Source organism: Podarcis vaucheri, assembly GCF_965113315.1.
Source record: "Podarcis vaucheri genome assembly, chromosome: 14".
Classification (NCBI taxonomy): domain Eukaryota; kingdom Metazoa; phylum Chordata; class Lepidosauria; order Squamata; family Lacertidae; genus Podarcis; species Podarcis vaucheri.
The window spans coordinates 48,656,553-48,674,372 of NC_138752.1; the positions used below are offsets into that span (position 1 = coordinate 48,656,553).

Genomic DNA, 17,820 nt, shown 5'->3' on the forward strand with positions numbered 1-17,820 from the left:
ATGCTGTATTTCAACTTGAATTCTAAGGAATGCAAACTGCAATACAATAAATATAGGAGATAAAAGAAGCAACAAAAAGAATTAAAAGTCATACAGCACCTAACACAGCACATTACAATTGCTACAACAGGCAAAATAATAATAATAATTAAGTGGCCTGCCAAGACCCTTTGCCATTTTTTAAGTGGTCCGTGGGGGGGGGGGGAGGGGAGTTTGGGAAGCCCTCTTTCCCTAAATGCTTATAGTCCTAACAGCAGCCTGCCTGCAGCACAAACACAGAACTCTCTAAGCAGGTTATTTGCTAAGACTTGACTCAATGTCCCCAACACCAAAAGGTAGCTTCTGCCAACTCCTGCCACAGCACAGATTCTACTCACTTGTTACATCCAGAAGGATCTGCCTACAAATGCACTTTTGAGAAACAATTGCCATTTCTCCAACTGCAGGAACAATTGCCATACAGATGTCACGCTTTATAGGAATGAGCTGCTGCTCAGGTTTGTAGACCACAGGTGCCATACCTGTGGGTCTTTTTGCAACAATTTAAGAAGCGGTAATAGAATCCCAACTTGCTATTAATCTTATGTATTGTCATTGAGGAAAATAGCACACAGCTCACTTTGCCATTACTCCTTCCTGGGCATATTTCCCCCATAAACTTCTTCTGCTACTTCTCTCATTCAGTGCCAGACCAAAACTAGAATCTTTTCTGCAAGATAACCTGATGGGGTTTCTTCTAGCCTTCAACAGACCATCTCCGTTTCTAAGCATCCACATTACTCAGTAACTGGCTCCCTTTCTGGTCTGGGCAAGCAACTGTCAAGGGCAGGAGAAAACAAAATCACACAAGTCATGCTCTGACTATCATTGGCTCAGCTCAATGTACATTAGGTGTTTTGGGAGGCTAAGCATTGGCTGAACAGGCTTGGCCCGAAATAAGTGTTCTCAAAGGATCATTCTGCAAAATGAATCTGAAAAACAGCCAGTGTGCACAGCATGACCTAACTGTCAAGAGACCTTCTGGCTGTAAGAAACGCTAAGATGAGTGGCTCTCTTGAGAGAACACAAGCTTAAATAACAAGATGGGCAAGAACTGGGAATGGGGGAAGGGGAAGGGCAGAAGGAGCAATGTACCCTTAGTCTCCAAGCCTTATAAAACTGCTCTCATAGCATGCACTCTTAAAATTTGCCTGCTCTTCATGGGCCACCATGTTGTCATTCCTGGAATCAGGAATGTGGTACAACTATTAAGAAAGGTCTCGTTCGGCTGCTTCAGTTCTAGAACTTGGATCCACTCACTTGGTTCTATTATTTTGAGTTTCCACTGAACTACTGCTGAAGAGGCAAGCTAATTTCAGTTCAGACTTTGAAATCTACACCAAAAGATGGCTAGCCTCTTCAGCACGTAACAGAAGCATCATAAATTTCAAACTTGCTTTTGGTGTGAGGGATTGCAGGGGCTACTTAAGAGGTGCACCAGGACCCAGTGATAATCCTCAGACCACCTTTATCTTAAACTTTCCGGCTAGGAAAGCCAGATATATATATTAGGTAATGCTTTAAGACCAGCAGACTTTAATACGTGGGTTTATCATATGTGGGTTTATCATGTTAGAACAAAGCCTGCATTATACTAACCCTGCACCTTTAAATGTAACTTTTTCTTGGCAAAAACAGCAGTGAGACATTACTAAGTAACTTGACAATATAATCTTGCTGAGAGTCGTACATTACGCTCATACCAGCCAGACCCAACACCCCACATTGAAACATAAGCAGCACAGAGTGCTTAGGAAGAAAAATACAGTGGCTGTTACTTACTCGGCAATTTTCTTTGATAGTTCCATGCACGATGGGTTGGAATTGGCTGAAAATAGCACCAGCCCACCCTTCGTTATATTCATGATGGATCCTGTACCATTGGGTGCCACACAAAACATCAAATCCTCCTTTGTCTTCCCACTTTTAAAATACTGCAAGAAGATCAAAAGCACATTAGCTCTAAATAAGCAACGTGGAGCATGAAAACCCAATTTTCAATATTTTCTGCCACCCTTGTATGCTCTGCCCATGCTGTGTAACCCTTCAAGTACCAATCTGAAGGAACTTAAGACATCTCGCCCCATTCAGCAATGATCAGACTACCACTAGGGTTGCCAGCTTATCAACCCGAGACTGCAGCTGTACTTACAACTGCAACTTGGCGTGAATAGGTGGTAACACCCACATCCACACTGTGACAAAAGTTTTGTCTCCTGGTTTCTGGACATCAAGATGTTGTTAAAAGTAAAATAGCAGGCTGGACTTTTCTTCCTGATTTATTTGCAACTATTATATATTATTTATGAATCAACTTTCACATTTATCTCATGGCGATTTATGAACGTACAATAAAAACGGTGTGCAGAAGTGAGAATTCAATTTCACGCGAGAACACAGGGACCTATAGTAGTGAAGACAGTTATGTGTGACTGAGATGCCTTGGTCAGGGGTGGAAGGAGAATCTCAGGTCCATGGGGAAGCAAATGCAACTCTCCAGGTTTCTTCATTTAGAAGACATCTGAAGGCAGACCTGCATTGGGAAGTTTTTAATGTTTGATATTTTACTATGTTTTATATAAGTTGTAAGATGCCCAGAGTGGCTGGGGAAACCCGGCCAGATGGGCAGGGTATAAATTAAATTAAATTAAATTAAATTAAATTAAATTAAATTAAATTAAATTAAATTAAATTAAATTAAATTAAATTAAATAAAATAAAATAAAATAAAATATAAAATAAAATAAAATAAAATAAAATAAAATATAAAATAAAATAAAATAAAAATAAATTGCCTTTCCCAAACCACACCCCTCCCTAGCTTTGCTCTCGGCCCTCATTTTTTTGCCTGGTTGGAATGTGCCCTTGAACACTGAGTATTGAATATTGCCTCTTTCATACCTGGATGAATGATGGTGTGTATAGAATGTTCCAATTATTGCATAACTGGAATAAAGTTTTTTTTTTTTTAAAAAAAAGTAAACGACCCCTGGACAGTTAAGTCCAGTCAAAGGCGACTATGGGGTTGTGGCACTCATCTAGCTTTTCAGGCCGAGGGAGCTGGTGTTTGTCCACAGACAGCTTTCCAGGTCATGTGGCCAGGATGACTAAACTGCTTGTGGCACAATGGAACACCGTGACCGAAGCCAGAGCGCACAGAAACACTGTTTACCTTACTGCCGCAGTGGTACCTATTTATCTACTTGCACTGGTGTGCTTTCAAACTGCTAGGTTGGCAGGAGCTGGGACAGAGCAGCGGGAGCTCACTCCGTAGCAGGGATTCGAATTGCCAACCTTCAGATTGGCAAGCCCAAGAGGCTCAGTGGTTTAGATCACCGCCTACCCTTATAAAGGTAAGAGTTGCATCCATGGCTCAGATCACTTTTGCTTCCGGCCCTGCCCATGTGGCTCCCAGAAGGTCCGTCCCCCCCCCCACAAATAAGTATGGCCCTTTAGCAAAGAAGGATTACCCCTAACCCCTGCCTTAAACAAAAAAACAGAGCTTTCTCCCAGTTCCAGCCTTGATGCCTTATCCATCTTAAACAAAAGGCTGTTGGTTCAGGGTAACTCTTGATACCAACCACCTCTGACAGTTTTGCTAATATAAGCCAGCCCCCAGGTCTGATTAATGTTCTTAGAGAAAGCACTTACAAATAAAGGTTGCGGCTGAGAAGAGCTGTGCGAAGTTGGCACACAGAGCTGAAGCTCTCTTGCACTTTACTCTCCTCCTGAGGACAATGCCACTAGCATCCTTTCAAAAAAAATTACCTGTGGAGAGAATATAACCATTAAGAGATACGGGAAGTAAGAGCAGATGGTAAAGATTATCCCAGTGGTCTTTATTTTGCAAAAATAAGAACAAACACCCTTTGCTGCACCTTTTGAAAACTATACGTTTGGGACTCTAATGAAACCGAGAAATAGGACTTCAGTCATCAGTATTAAACAATATGCAATGATTTGATTATTAACCAGAAAAAGTGCCAAATCATTACCATTTGCCTATTAAAAAATAAACACCTGTCCCTTCATCCAAGCTCCAATGCAGATATATAGCTAAGAAAAGTTTATTTCTATCTACTATCAGCTATCTTTCAAAAATGTGTCACACAATCAAAGAGAAAGAGCAACGTAGTACACATAGACCACAGTCAAGAATGGTGCTTTCTCCTGTTTTTGGAGGGTGGCATCTATAAAAATACTGTTAGTCATAGTTGTGACTAATACTGGGCAACACCGTTATTAAAAAATCTTCTCCCAGCCTCTGCAGACAGACCACATTCTATTCGTCCAGACATAGTGGAATTTCACAGCTGAAAGAAGGGTGGCAAATCTCACTTGTAGCAGAGCCTCTACCATCACACCACATTCTCATTAATATAAACCATGCCCATTTCAGAGAAGCTCTTTTTGAAGGAAGAAATATTACAAATTATTGTTTAAAAGACATTGAATTAACTAACAGCACGATCAAGCACGCACCGTCAAAAGCAGAGGCTGCCTTTTCAAAATAGAAGGCAGGCAGAAAATTCAGCACAGCGAAGACAGGAAAACCACAATCCAAACAAGCAAAAGTTTTCTCTTGTGATCATTCACTAACGCAGCATCCACCAACCTGGTGCACCCCAAATGTATTAGCCTACAACTGCCATCAGCCCCAGCTAGCATTGCCACTCTTTTCCTAATACCTTGGAAAAGTGAGGTCTTGGTGCTGTGTGTGTGTGTGTGTGTGTGTGTGTGTGTGTGTGTGTGCATGGGGCAGGGGGAAGCACTGATCCAGGGGGAAGAGAGGTCATACTAACTAAAAGATCCAAATGTGCCCACAGGCCTAACATGCTTGGTGACCTGTGGGTTGGGGCTCAAACCCAGTACACAGCAGAAGGCCTTCAAACAACCTCAGTCACTACAAACCAATGACACGCCCAAGAAACACTTATCCACTGTATGGATCGAATTATAGGCATAATTAACATTCTAAAGCACCACATGTGGGGAAATTCTACTGATGCCAGGCATGGAACTTTGCCTGCTCAGAATGAGAAAATTCCGAAACTAGTTTTAGAAACTTGAGATATGAAAGCCAGGAGCTAAATGGCACCTTAAACCTAGGCTATGGGCACAACAGCGAATGTCTAGGTGCGATTTTTTTAAAAACAAGAATACAAAGCTGAAAATGAATGAACTGCAGCTAAAACATTATGTTCACTTTTCACAAAGTCTAGTCCTTCCCCTGCCCACCCTCCTAATATTCTTAAGAGGGTCTCTTCCCCAGTATTCAGAAAGTAACTGGAAGTGGGTAGGCAGAAAAAGATTTTCCTTTCCTTCCACTCTGCAGTTTTATTCTGAAATCATAAGCACAATACTGCGCCCAGAGCTCAGAGACTGCTTGCGCTAATGAAATTCCCTGTCGCAAAATGCGCCTAGAATGGGAGCTTTGAACACTGTCCGAAACTAAGACACAGAAATGCAGCCCTAATTCAGCAAGTACTCTACGAACAAATTTGCGTAAAGGGTCGATCTTTTTCTGAACCTAGACCAAAACCGGAGCGCATGTATGCTCCATAAATATCCGTTAGCTCATTATATCACAAATAAAGACCATGTTATGGTTCAGAAGCAACAGACAGAAAGCATCCATTGTGTTCTACCTAAGGGAAGCAAAACAAGCCCCGCACAGCTTTACCAACAACTATAAAAGGGAAAACAGAGAAAGGCTATGGGGTGCATTTTACACAGTGTCTCTCTTGGGACTTGGTTTTGAATTACCGCACACAATCTAGCCCAGTGGGAATAATTTGCACTCTGCTTCACAAGCCCATAAGAGCAAGCAGCACCACAGAAAGCCAATTCTTACTGTTATGATGCTTTGGCTACAGTTACATACCACACCCTTAGCGCACAGAGCAAACTGCTGGACTAAATCCTATCCATTAAGAGCATTGGGGGTCCTGATAGGTTCTGGACCACAAAGGCATTCAGCAGTTGAAGGGAGATGGGCAGCAGGGAGGGGGGGAGACACACACACACCACAATTCCCAAAGGATAAAGCTTCCCAGTTAGAGCTTCTGCGCATTAGGGCCTCCGCCATTGTTACCGTGCGGCTGAAAGGATGAGTATAATGGAGATGAACCAAACACATCAGCCCAGGGGATCAACATCATGCATTCATTCCAGCACCACTCAAAATGAGCAACAAGAAGTTCACTCCTGCTTTCTGTAGCCTTGCTAAAGGACAGGGGTGAATACTGAATAAAGATCTACCCAATTAGTTGCAGGTTGGGGAGGAAAGGAGAGGCATGGAGGTTAGCGAATACGGAGGAAAAGACACATACCCCTAGGTCTCTCTTATAAATAGAGGATGGGAAGGTGTGTGCTTAAGAAACACTCGCCCCACCTATTTTTCCAGATGATCAGCAAAGCCTTTTTCACTCTGGTGGCCTAAGCTGGGGGAACCTCTACGTACTTTAAAAAACTCAGGAAACATCAATTAAATTAAATTGTTTCTCGCCACACCCCTCCAACGAGTTTGTGTATGTACATTAAAATCCAGTATGGTCACACACTTGTGTATATCATAAGAAAACACGGAGAGTAATTGTATTTGCCTTTGCGACAGAGCTGGGGGGGGGGGCGGTTCCGCATGGAAAGAGGGAGGGGTGGAGAAATTGACAGCATCACATTTTTTGCCTTATGGTGGTGGGGAGATTGCCCCCCCCATCCCAAATCATCATTTATTTTTTATAAAACAACAACAACAGAGGAGTTAAGAAGGCCTTATACCCAGCCCTGGGGGAAATGCGCTGAATGTGTATATATGTCAATGTCTCTCTCATCACATGGAAAACTCTTATTCCCCCCCCCTCCACACAAACACATGATGTGAAGATTGGAGACAAACAACCCACTCCCCTTTTTCTGCTCCCCTCTAACGAAACCCTGCCCTTCCTCATGTCAAGGTTTGTTTTTTCCTTATTAAGTGTTGCTTTAAACAGATAAAGATTTAGGGTCTGTCAGCATGCAAGCATCCCAACGCAAATTGCAAAATAACAGGTATTTATTTAACAAAAACCTCCATCAGGTGGAAAGTGATTGATTTGTATATATTAATAACTTTGTACTAATGTAACGTTTTTATATGCAACTCTGCATTTTTGTAATATTTTGTTTAAGTTGTCGGTATTTGCTTCAGTTTTCTGGACACCGCTTAGATATATATTTAATATACTAAGTGGTATAGAAATTAAATAATCACATAAATAATCAAAACGAGGGTGGTTGCCTTAGAAGCAGCGAAATGTCATTCCACACACACATATAAAAACACCTAGTGTGATGGAGGGGCACAAAACCACTCCCTCTACATTGACACCCCCACATACACACTTTCATTGAAATAAATCTATTTTTAACCTGACCTCCAAATGCAATGCTTCAAGGCAGTTTATAACATTCAGTCACCCCCCCCCACACCCAAAAAGAGAGTGACTGCAATTAAATATCTAAATATTGCTGCTTTGGACTGAGGAAGATTTGTTAGGTTTGATGCAAAGCTCAAGTTAAGTTTCTGGTGATGGATCTGAACAGCTGATAGCTTAAATATCTTTAAACACACAGAGATACACAGCGCAGCCCGGTCGGATGGGCAGGAAACAAATAATAAAAATTATTATCATTATTATATAGACACACACGGAGCATAACATATACGAGTGTATACATGCAAGCTATTATCCACGCAGATACACACGCACAAATCTGAGCGTGTAGTCTCGCACACATATGTCGCTATCTCTATAAAAGTGTGCATATGTATACAAACCTACAGGCGACGGCGACCCGATTTCATTTGTCCGCGGCTCTAAAGGACATCGCAAAACAGAAGGGGCAGCCCGAGCATCTCCGACCACAAACCGGCAGCAAATACAAACGCCTGCCAAATAATAAACGCCCCGGAAGCAGCGCTAATGGAGAGTGCTTAAAAATACAGAGCACCGAGGTATCGATATAAATGTGTTCGCGTTCTTCCCGCCCCAGACACGTGCGAGCGTGTGCGTATATACACACATTATATTGCGCGCACATCGCACGCAGAATCAAAAAAATCTTGATCGACATCAGCCACTAGCCGTAAAGTAAAAAACACCAATGCACTGAAGAGGTTAAAACTTACCCAGGCAAAAAAAATACATTCTGGAGGGTCCCATCAATAATCAAATTAATAGATCTTAATTCTAATTGCCCCTGCTATTAAAAATAATAATAATTGCAGTAGTTGGTTTTTTTTTTGCTGCCACCTGGTTAGACACAGCAAAGCTGTCTATATCTTTATATTATATATTATTCTTATAGATAGATAGATAGAAAGATAAATAAATATATTATGATAGATAGATGACAGATAGATCTATAAAAAAATCTTGATCGACATCAGCCACCAGCCGTAGCGATAAAGTAAAAAACACCAATGCACTGAAGAGGTTAAAACTTACCCAGGCAAAAAAAATACATTCTGGAGGGTCCCATCAATAATCAAATTAATAGATCTTAATTCTAATTGCCCCTGCTATTAAAAATAATAATAATTGCAGTAGTTGGTTTTTTGCCACCTGGTTAGACACAGCAAAGCTGTCTATATCTTTATATTATATATTATTAAAGATATATTATGATAGATAGATGACAGATAGATCTATAAAAATCCCAGCACAACGTGGGCACGCGAGGGGGACCCTCCTCCTCCTCCCCTCACCCGCACCCTAAAAGATGGGGAGCACCCACCACCCCACCCACACCAAGGCGCTCCCCACCCACCCGCGACCCCCCGTGAATTTCGGGAGAAGGGAGAAGGCGAAGGAGGAGCCGCGCGGGGAGGAGGATGGATAGATGGATGGATGGATGGATGGAGGAGGAGGAGGACCTGGCCACCTCCGCGGACCCCGCCGCTCCCTCCCTCCCTCGCCCGCCCGCCCGCCCGCCCACCTGCCTCCTAGGCTCAGGGCAGACTGAGGCCGCGGGGTCTCCGCTCGAGCAGGCCCGTCCCTGTCGGAGGCTCCCCTGCTCGCGCCACACGGCCAACTCCGTCCAGCTGCAAAATGGCGGCGGGGATGAAAAGGCCTGAGGGTGGGCGGAGCGGCCGCGCGAGGCTCTCGCCGCCAGCCCTCAGGCCCCCCGTTCACACGAGCGCGCGCGTGTTGAACGCCTCCCCCTCACCCCTCGCTTCCCTTAATGGCCGCCGCCGCCGCCGCTCCACGCCTCCCTCAGCGCGGTCCGGGTTCTCGGCTCTCCGCGACACGCGGGTTGTTTTCGCCTTCCTCACGAGGCGCCGGGCACGCGCGTCCCGACGCCTCGGCGCTGGCCCTTCTTCCTCACACAGTGGCCCTCAGGTCGTGTGTGGCTGGCGTCTCTTCGCACACACACAAACGCCTCAACGCCCACTCTTCCTCACGATCCGTGTGTTCAGCGTCTCTCCTGCTTATCCTTCCTTACGGTCACCACAACACGTGTGTTTGGCGTCTCTTCACACACAGCCCTCAACGCCCGCCCTTCATGATCTGCCATGCGCGCGGGTTCAGCTCTCTCCTGCTTCCCTTCCTTAGGACCCTCGCAACAAGCGTGTTTGGCATCTGTTCACACACACACACACAGAGCCATCAGTGCCCGTCTTTCCTCAGGATCCACCAAATATGCATCACTCTTCAACCTTTATTACTACCAAGACTGTCCCCCTTGATGTTTTGCCCTTCCACACGACCCACCAAACGTGTTTTGGCATCAATGCTTGCCCTTGCTTGCAACCTCTCAAATAAGTGCGTCTTTACCCCTCAACCCTTGCCATTCCTCATATTATTCAGCATCTTCTCCCCCTCCCCAACATGCGCTTCCTCACAACCGCTCCCAAACACGTATGTGTAGCATCTTTCCCTTTTCCCAGGTTTTATGCCTAGTGCAACAACAGATGGAGGAGGAGGAGGAGGAATTGCTGGCTTGCAGCCGTTTTCCTACATCTCTCCGGATCATGAATGTGTGTTTGCTGGGGGTGAGTCAGAAAGGAAACTCCACTACATTTCTCCACGCAATTGACTGGCCTCCACAGTACCGTTAGGCAGAGTGAGGCGCTTGCCTCAGGCGGAAGATGCTTAGCGCTGCTTCTGCTGAGCTCCTTCTGTAGGAAATCTAAGAGCGTTGCACAGCTTTGTCATGCATGCCCTGAACTAATATGCAGCTCTCAGGCCCATTTGTTAGGATGCTTAGCACAATTGTTATTGACACTGCCTGGATTTGTTCATTAAATTCACCAGGCATTCTCTTCTTTCCTCTCTCTCCCCACCTGAAAGTAGTTCCTATAAATACAGAGTGAACTGATCCTTCTGCGTTGGAATTTTAGGTCATTTAAAATTCTATTCCATTTTAATTTTAATTCAATGTTTCATCACACTTAAATCTCTGTTTGATTGTGGTCATTGCATTTACCATTTTTACCTATCTAAGAAGTGACCCTGCTGTTTAAGCTCTTCAATTGCTACACGCCCCCCTGCCGCAAATTATTCACACGATATGTGTGTTTCAATGTTTTCTTAAGTATATTTTATACTTGAGCAGAGCAGCTTGGCCCCATGACCCCATGTGGGTGCCCAGAGCCGTGGGTGCATGGCCCTGGCACCAAAATTTGTGGGTGCCTGGCGGCTTCATGGGGAATTTTGTGGGTGCCCAAGGTCCCAGGGAGTTGGCACCTATGTTAGCGTGGAAGTAAAATTTGACTTGCCAGCCCACTCTGCTTTGGTACGTAGACTGTGGGAGAGACCTTGTCCTTTTTCTCCGGAAGCAAAATGCCTTAGGCTGGCTCTGTCCATGATTGTTTCTGTCCAGATACACTGCCTCCTCTGGTCCTGATCCCTTTGCCACCCCAACAGAGCAGGCTGCATTCATCACTGATCCCAAGCAGTTACCATCCTTGAAGATGTTTGGGTGGGAAATTCCTACCTGCTAGTCCAGGCAGGAAGTCATGGCACTTATGCATTCTGTACAAATACAAGACAGACCCCAGAAGCTCTGTCCTGTGTTGAACCTTGCAGCTCTATGGAGAAAAAGAAAATCAATTTTCCATCCCACTGTTTGTTTTTGCAATTGCTGCCAGTTAACTCTGCCCAGAAGTGGATTGTTTAAAAGCATTCAGCTGCAAACTGAATTGCAGAGAAGACACATAGAAAGGAATTGGTCAGGATGCAGCTGAAATAGATAAGATGACTAGATAATATGACAGAGTTGTTAAGAAATGGACTATAGACCTGATGTTCAGTTTCATCTGTGTTCCAAGTAGTTCAGCAGTGTGGTGTTTTGTTTTGTGTGTGTGTGTGTGTGTGTGTGTGTGTGTGTGTGTGTTCCCACTAACACTTGGATAGATTGATTAATTCATTAATCTGTCAGTTGTATACGCTTCTTTAAATACTTTTCTGGAAGTTGAAGATACGGTGCTTGGAAAGTTCATTTTAAAAAGGAGCTAGTTCCAGTTTACTCCCTCCAAAAATGAATTAGTTCCAGTTCCAGTTTGCCCCCTCCAAATGGGAACTAACTCCATTCCAGTTCAATTCACAATTCATTCACGTGGTCATCAGCTTTTTTTTTTCCAGTCTTCAGAATTTTACAAGCTGCTGTGCTGAAGTATAAAATATACTTAAGAAGACATTGAAACACACACAGAATATTGTGTGAATAATTTGTGGAGGGGGGGGGTAACAATGGAAAAGCTTAAACAGTAGGGCCACTTCTTACATAGGTAAAAATGGTAAATGCAGTGACCACAATCAAACAGAGATTTAAGTGTGATGAAACATTGAATTAAAATTAAAACAGAATTGAAGGAACTTAAATCATATTCAGTTCACTCAGTATTTATAGGAACTACTTTCAGGTGGGAAGAGAGAGAAGAGAAGAGAAGAGAATACTTGGTGAATTTACTGAACAAATCCTGGCTGTGTCAATAACAATTGTGCAACCGCGGTTTGAATGCTGGGGAAATTTGATTTCCCTTGAGCAAAGACGTCTGGGTCCTCTTCAGCAATTGGGTAACATGGCCACACATTTATTGTGGAGCAATGCACGGAAGCTGCAGGATTCAGCAGACCTGCCATGCGCATCAAATCGCCACTCATTCTTTCTGTCCTTCTGGCAGAGTATCTTTCCTCGCATGCTCGCCTCTACTGATGCTTGCTTTTTACAGACACCGAGTGGTTTGACGCACCCCTGTGGCTGGTGGAAGGTGGTCCATTAGGGTGAATGGAGCCCTGCCCCACCAGCTTCAGTCTGCCCTTAGCCAGCCCCTCCTGCTTTCGTCCATCCCAAGAGGTGCCCCTGGCTGTCAGCTTCTTCCTCCTCCGTCTCAGTTTTGCCCTTGTAGAACTTGGGAGGAAAGGAGATGGGGACAGCAGAAGTTGGCACTGCCCCACCAACCTCACACTTCCCTCAGCCAGGCTCCACCTGCCTGCCTTCTTGCTTACAACCAGTGCAGGCGGTGGCACTGCCTGTTGACTTCCACCTCTTTAGTCTCATTGCTGGTTTTGCAGAACTCGCAGAACTGTAGAGTTGGTAGGGACCGTGAGGATCGTCTGGTCCAACGCTCTGCAGCGCAGGAATCTATCATCCAACTTGGGCCTCGAACCCATGACCCTCAGATCAAGAGTCTTATCCACTGCTCAACACAGAGGAAGATGGGGACAAAACTAGACTCTGTCTGTCATGAGCAATAGCTTTCCCTTCTTCTCTTCCTGCCAGTCCTGGTGGGCACCAACCACCACAAGATGAGGGCAGATCTAGAATTGGAGGGCTCCCCCCTGTCATTGGCTCTGGCTCCAAGTTTAGTTGGCCTCACTGCTTTCCACCCAATCAAGGGGCACCAGCCACTGCTGAATGCGGCCCTCCTTTTCATACACTACCAGTCTATCCTCTCAAAGGCCCACCTCCGGGAACGCCTCCCCACCACCACTCCCATCTTCAGGCTCCTGCCAACTTTCCCAGTCATCAGGACTGAACACGGTTTCTCAAGAACTGCAAACAGCTTTGCAGGACAAAATTGCCCCGAGCTTTGTAGGACAAAATTGCCCCGAGCTTTGTAGGACAAAATTGCCCCGAGCTTTGTGAAAGCCTTCCCACCCACTCCACACCCCTTTCAAAGTCACGTTAAAGTTTAAAAGACCTTGAAAGATGAGTTGCACAAGGGAAGCAAGAAAGGAATTTCTCTGGAGCTGTCTTTAGGAACATAGAAATCTGCCTTATCCTAGTCTGTCTAGCTAGCTCAAAATTGTCTATACCTTGGCTGACATCATCTCACAAAGGTTTCGGGCAAGGGACCTTTCCAGACTTACCTGGAAATGTTAGGGACAGAAATCCCTAACACAGCAACAGGAGACCCAAGTATTTTAATTGTATTCCCCCCCCCCCAAACACACTTCATTCACCACTCTTCCTCTCTTTCTTATATTCTATCCTCTTTGAAACCAATCTCATCCCCTTAATAAAAATCCTAGATTACAGTAACAATTAAAGAAAATTGATTGAAAAAGAAAAGAGATCGTTTGCTCCAAAATATAGTGATAGATTGGGGTGCAGCTTAATACGTTTGTCATCACCTGAAAGCCAATGAGAAATTCAGCTGTTTGTTAAAAGATTGTTACGTATTTAATAAAAGTACAGGTGTGTTTCTTCTTCGAACCAATAAATGAGAGACACAACTAAATGGTACTTTCGAGAGTTATAGTAATATACTGTTACGAGTTTCGGGGGCGGGTAAGCTGTATGCCTTACCTCTGCTTCTAATTTCTGGATCCAGCACAGATTCAATTCCTGGAATAGCCAGGCTAGCTTCCTGGTGACGTCATGGTCATTAAGTATATGGTATTAATGTAGCAAAGTAAGTGGCTCTGTGCCAGATGGCAAATGGATGCCCCCCTCCCTCCCTCAACTTGCTGATAGTTAGAAAGACAGGGTAAAGTTGAGAGCTGAGTGATGGCAGGCTACAGGTTCAGCAGTTGGGAGACACAGCTATGCCTGGTTTCTTTTAGAATCCAAGGCTGTGGCACGAGACCCTCTTGGGGTGTTAATGCTGTAAACCCCTCTGTCGGATTGTATTTATGTATAAATACCCCATATATCCTAAAGACACCACAGTCTGCTATACCTCATTCCAAAGAAAACACAAACCCTGAGTAAGCGCCTGGAACCCCTGGAATCTCGTACCACTCAAAGATTTGGGTGGTGTGAACAATACATTAACTATGACGCTATTGTCTGTGAATGGGACTTGCAGGATAATGGAATATAGGAACCTAGGAAGCTGCCTTATCAGATCATAGGCCCATCTTGCATGGTAGTGTCTACACTGACTGGCAGCAGCTCTTCAGGGTTTCAGTCAGGGAGTCTCTTTCGGCCCTGCTTGGAGATGATGGGGATGGAACATGGAACCTTCTGCATGAAAGGTAGATTTTCTGCCACTGATCTACAGCCCTCCCCTTTGCAAAGCCATTGGGATATCCACCCACTCACTGGTTGCAACCATTTGAAGAAGCCATAAGAAAAAGAAAATAATAGGCTGTTGTGTTGATCCATTAAGGAAAAAAATCCACATTAAGGCAATACCTTTATTAAGACAAAATAAAATATTAAATAATTTGTGAGCATTCATCCTGATACATTTGCACAAAGTTTTCAAGGAGGTCCTACTGAATTTTTACTGAGCATTCATTCTGATTTGTTTTGGGGGAAGTTATATGATGCTGTATCAAGCAAGTGCTAACCCAAAATTTGCAGTGCTTTATCTCCTTATGGCAAGAAGTTTGAAATTTATTTATTTTTAGTGGGAAGGGAAAAACAGGTTTGTTAAGCAAGAACATCAAATCAGCTTTAATTGCAGAACCTGAATTTGTGGTATGCACTAGAATCCCCACTTGCAAGCTAGCAACAGTCTGGAAATGCCTTTAGAAAATGTTATTTGGAAGAGTCATACGCACAGTAACCACTTGTGCTAGTAACTGTTTTGGCAAAGGGCAATGTGATTCCAAGTTGTGGAAACCCAGTGAAATCAAGAAGACCCCAGTGAGTTTGTGTGCATGGATGTATATATGAAACATAAACAAGGACTGATTGAGTAATGGCCCTTCGTGGTTAATTGGCAGCAGATGTCTTCCAATCATCTACTGACTTCAGAAGTCACCTGAATCTCTGCCTGAGAAATGGATCTAGATTTTCTCTTGCTGGATAGAGACAGGATAAAGTCCTCTCCAAAAGCCCCCTCAAAGGCCACGATTACCGACTGACGGAACTTCTTCTGCCCTACAAACACATAAAGGATGGGGTTGATGCAACTGTTGAAGAACGCCAAACTGGAGGCCAAAGGGATTCCCAAGAATAAAGCCATCTTGAGTTCATGATTTGCAGAACCCTTGGACATCTCTAGCAAGGAGAAGATGTGATACGGGAAATAGCAGATGAAAAACGACACTGTCACAGCTATGATGATCCTGAAAGGTTTGGTGGACTTGGTTAGACGTCTCCGTTTCATCCTGACTGCCACGATGCTGTAGCAGACCAGGATCACGGTGAAGGGAAAGAGGAAACCAAACAGGAACCTGGATATGATCATGGCTTTGTGCCTCATCCTCCAAAGCCTTCGGGTCTCCTCGGTATTGTAATTGTCGGACAGAGCAAAGTTATTGAAGCAGCTGGTAACGTTCCTGGAGTTCGTTGCAGTGTCTCGAAAAATGAGGTACGGAGAGCTGATTATGAAAGCTGTGACCCATGTCACCAGAGCGATGCCATATGCCAGTTTTGTGGTTCGGTAGTTTCTGGACCACACTGGGTAAACGACCAGAGCACACCGATCCATGCTAATGATCATCAAGAGGAAGACACTGGCAAACATGTTCAGGAAGGCAACTGTGCTGTTCAGCTTGCACAGAAGTTTTCCAAAAGGCCAGTGGAAGCCCAGAGATGTGTAGGCGATGCTGAAGGGCAGAAAAAATGTGAAGACGAAATCCGCAATGGCCAGGTTGAGAAACCAGACTACGTTCACCGTCTTCTTCATCTTGAAGCCTGCAATCCAGATCACTAGGCCGTTCCCAGTCACCCCGAGGAGACAAGCAACGCTGTAAATCACTATGGACAGGAGGTGCATGCGTTTTTGAAGGCCCAGATAGCGGTCGGTGTGAGAAGAGGTCGTGTTCTCCTGCCACCAGGTCAAATTAGACCGGAAGGTCAACGAAGAGCTGTTCTCCATTCCCAGTGAAGTATTCATCCTCCTGAAATCTTATAAAAATCATCCAAATATTTGAGAAAATGAACACTTTAGGAAAAGCCAATCAGGGAAGAAAATACAGGGTTAGCTATGTTAGTTACTGCAACTGTCTGCAACGTCAGTCCAACTGAAATTGGAATTTATTGTGGCAAATTAAAGAGCTTAATTGAGCTAAGGCAACCTTTGTCTCAGTTGGCCTTAAACAATGATCTTTTTAAGAAGGCGTGTATTGAAATTTTGGTATTTGCTGCTAAATATGGGTGAAATGTTGCTGTTCATCTTTTCAAGCTTTGATGTTATATTTCTGCTCCTTGATCGTTCAGATTTATATATTACTTGTGTTGTTATTTTGGCAAGCTTTTGAGGCTTCCTCGTTATAGCTAAATAAAATTTATCGCCACTCACCAGTTCCACCAGACCATATCTTTCCCTCATCTCTCTAGCTGCTAATAAAAATACATTAAAATTCTATTTTGTTTTACACTACTGGCTAAGACAAGGATCAGGAAGACTCACCCCTTCTTTTTGCCTCTTCCAACAGATGTCTTTGCTGGTTCCGATTCCTGGAGCAATCTAACACGTTTTCTCTAGAAGACTTTAACAGAGTGTTCTTCCCAGCGGTGAATAATCTTGGCCTGAATCTTTTCCTTCTTCTTTCCACACGTCTTTGTTTAGGGGAATTTTGAGAATCTAATTTATTCCAGCCTCTTCTTCCCCTACATGTTATTAATAGAATTTAACCCTTGGACTAGTTGTAATATGCGGCATGTTTTTATTTTGGTCACCAACTGGGGTGGCTTTAAAAGAGGATTGGACAAATTCATGAAGGATAAATCAATGACTACTAATCACTGTGTATTTCCTCCATTGTCACAGGCAGTATGTTTCCAAGGAGAGTAGACGGTATTGACTATTTAAGGAACATTCCTTCTGATTTGTTTGTTGGGAGGTTAGATGACAGTTTCAGCTGTACTATACATTGAAAGCAGTATTATACCTCTTTAAACAGTCATGGCTTCCCTCAAAGAATCATGGAAATTGTAGTTTATTAGTAGACCCCTCAGCTCTCACCTGTGGCTCCTGGAAGCTGGAAGCATGTGACAGTAGCCGCAGCTCAGAAACAGCTTCAACTGGCCGGCTAAACCAGGTGAGGGGAGCCAATGGGTCTCAAACCCTTTGAGAAGTTAGGAGACAGGCTGCGGTGGATTGAGCAGACGAGACCAATAGTGGGTCCAATCGTCAAGTAGGCAGTTTCTTTGCATGGTTTAGAGGGAAGTGAGGGGCAGATGGAGCTTGTCAACCTGCGGAGGTAGCCCATCTAGGTGAAGGACAACTCTGATCCTAATTCTCCACTGCCCAGTGCCGGATTTACGCATAAGCTAAACAAGCTATAGCTTAGGGTCCCAATCTCTTGGGGGCCCCAAAAAAATTTAAAGGAAAAAAACAACTGGATGTAATTTTCAAAATAAAAGATAAAAAGCAAATAAAATAAAACCTAC

General features: G+C 44.1%; 1 protein-coding gene and 1 pseudogene across 2 annotated transcripts in view; both read right to left on the reverse strand.

The window, feature by feature from the left end:
* PRPSAP2 (phosphoribosyl pyrophosphate synthetase associated protein 2) overlaps positions 1-4,716 on the reverse strand; it is a 35,634-nt gene extending 30,918 nt beyond the window's left edge. Inside the window, exons 1-2 of the mRNA XM_082199869.1 lie at positions 3,691-4,716; positions 1,822-1,973 (exon numbers count right to left, since the gene is read on the reverse strand). Coding sequence (XP_082055995.1) covers positions 1,822-1,940 — 119 coding nt within the window. The 5' untranslated portion in view covers positions 1,941-1,973; positions 3,691-4,716. The remainder of the gene's footprint in view (positions 1-1,821; positions 1,974-3,690) is intronic.
* Positions 4,717-14,549: 9,833 nt separating this feature from the next.
* LOC309518930 (chemerin-like receptor 1 pseudogene) lies at positions 14,550-16,906 on the reverse strand (annotated as a pseudogene). The gene is made up of 2 exons (XR_014224619.1): positions 16,838-16,906; positions 14,550-16,332 (listed from the first exon to the last, which is right to left on the reverse strand). The product of XR_014224619.1 is annotated as a chemerin-like receptor 1 pseudogene (transcript).
* Between the last annotated feature and the right edge of the window lie 914 nt (positions 16,907-17,820).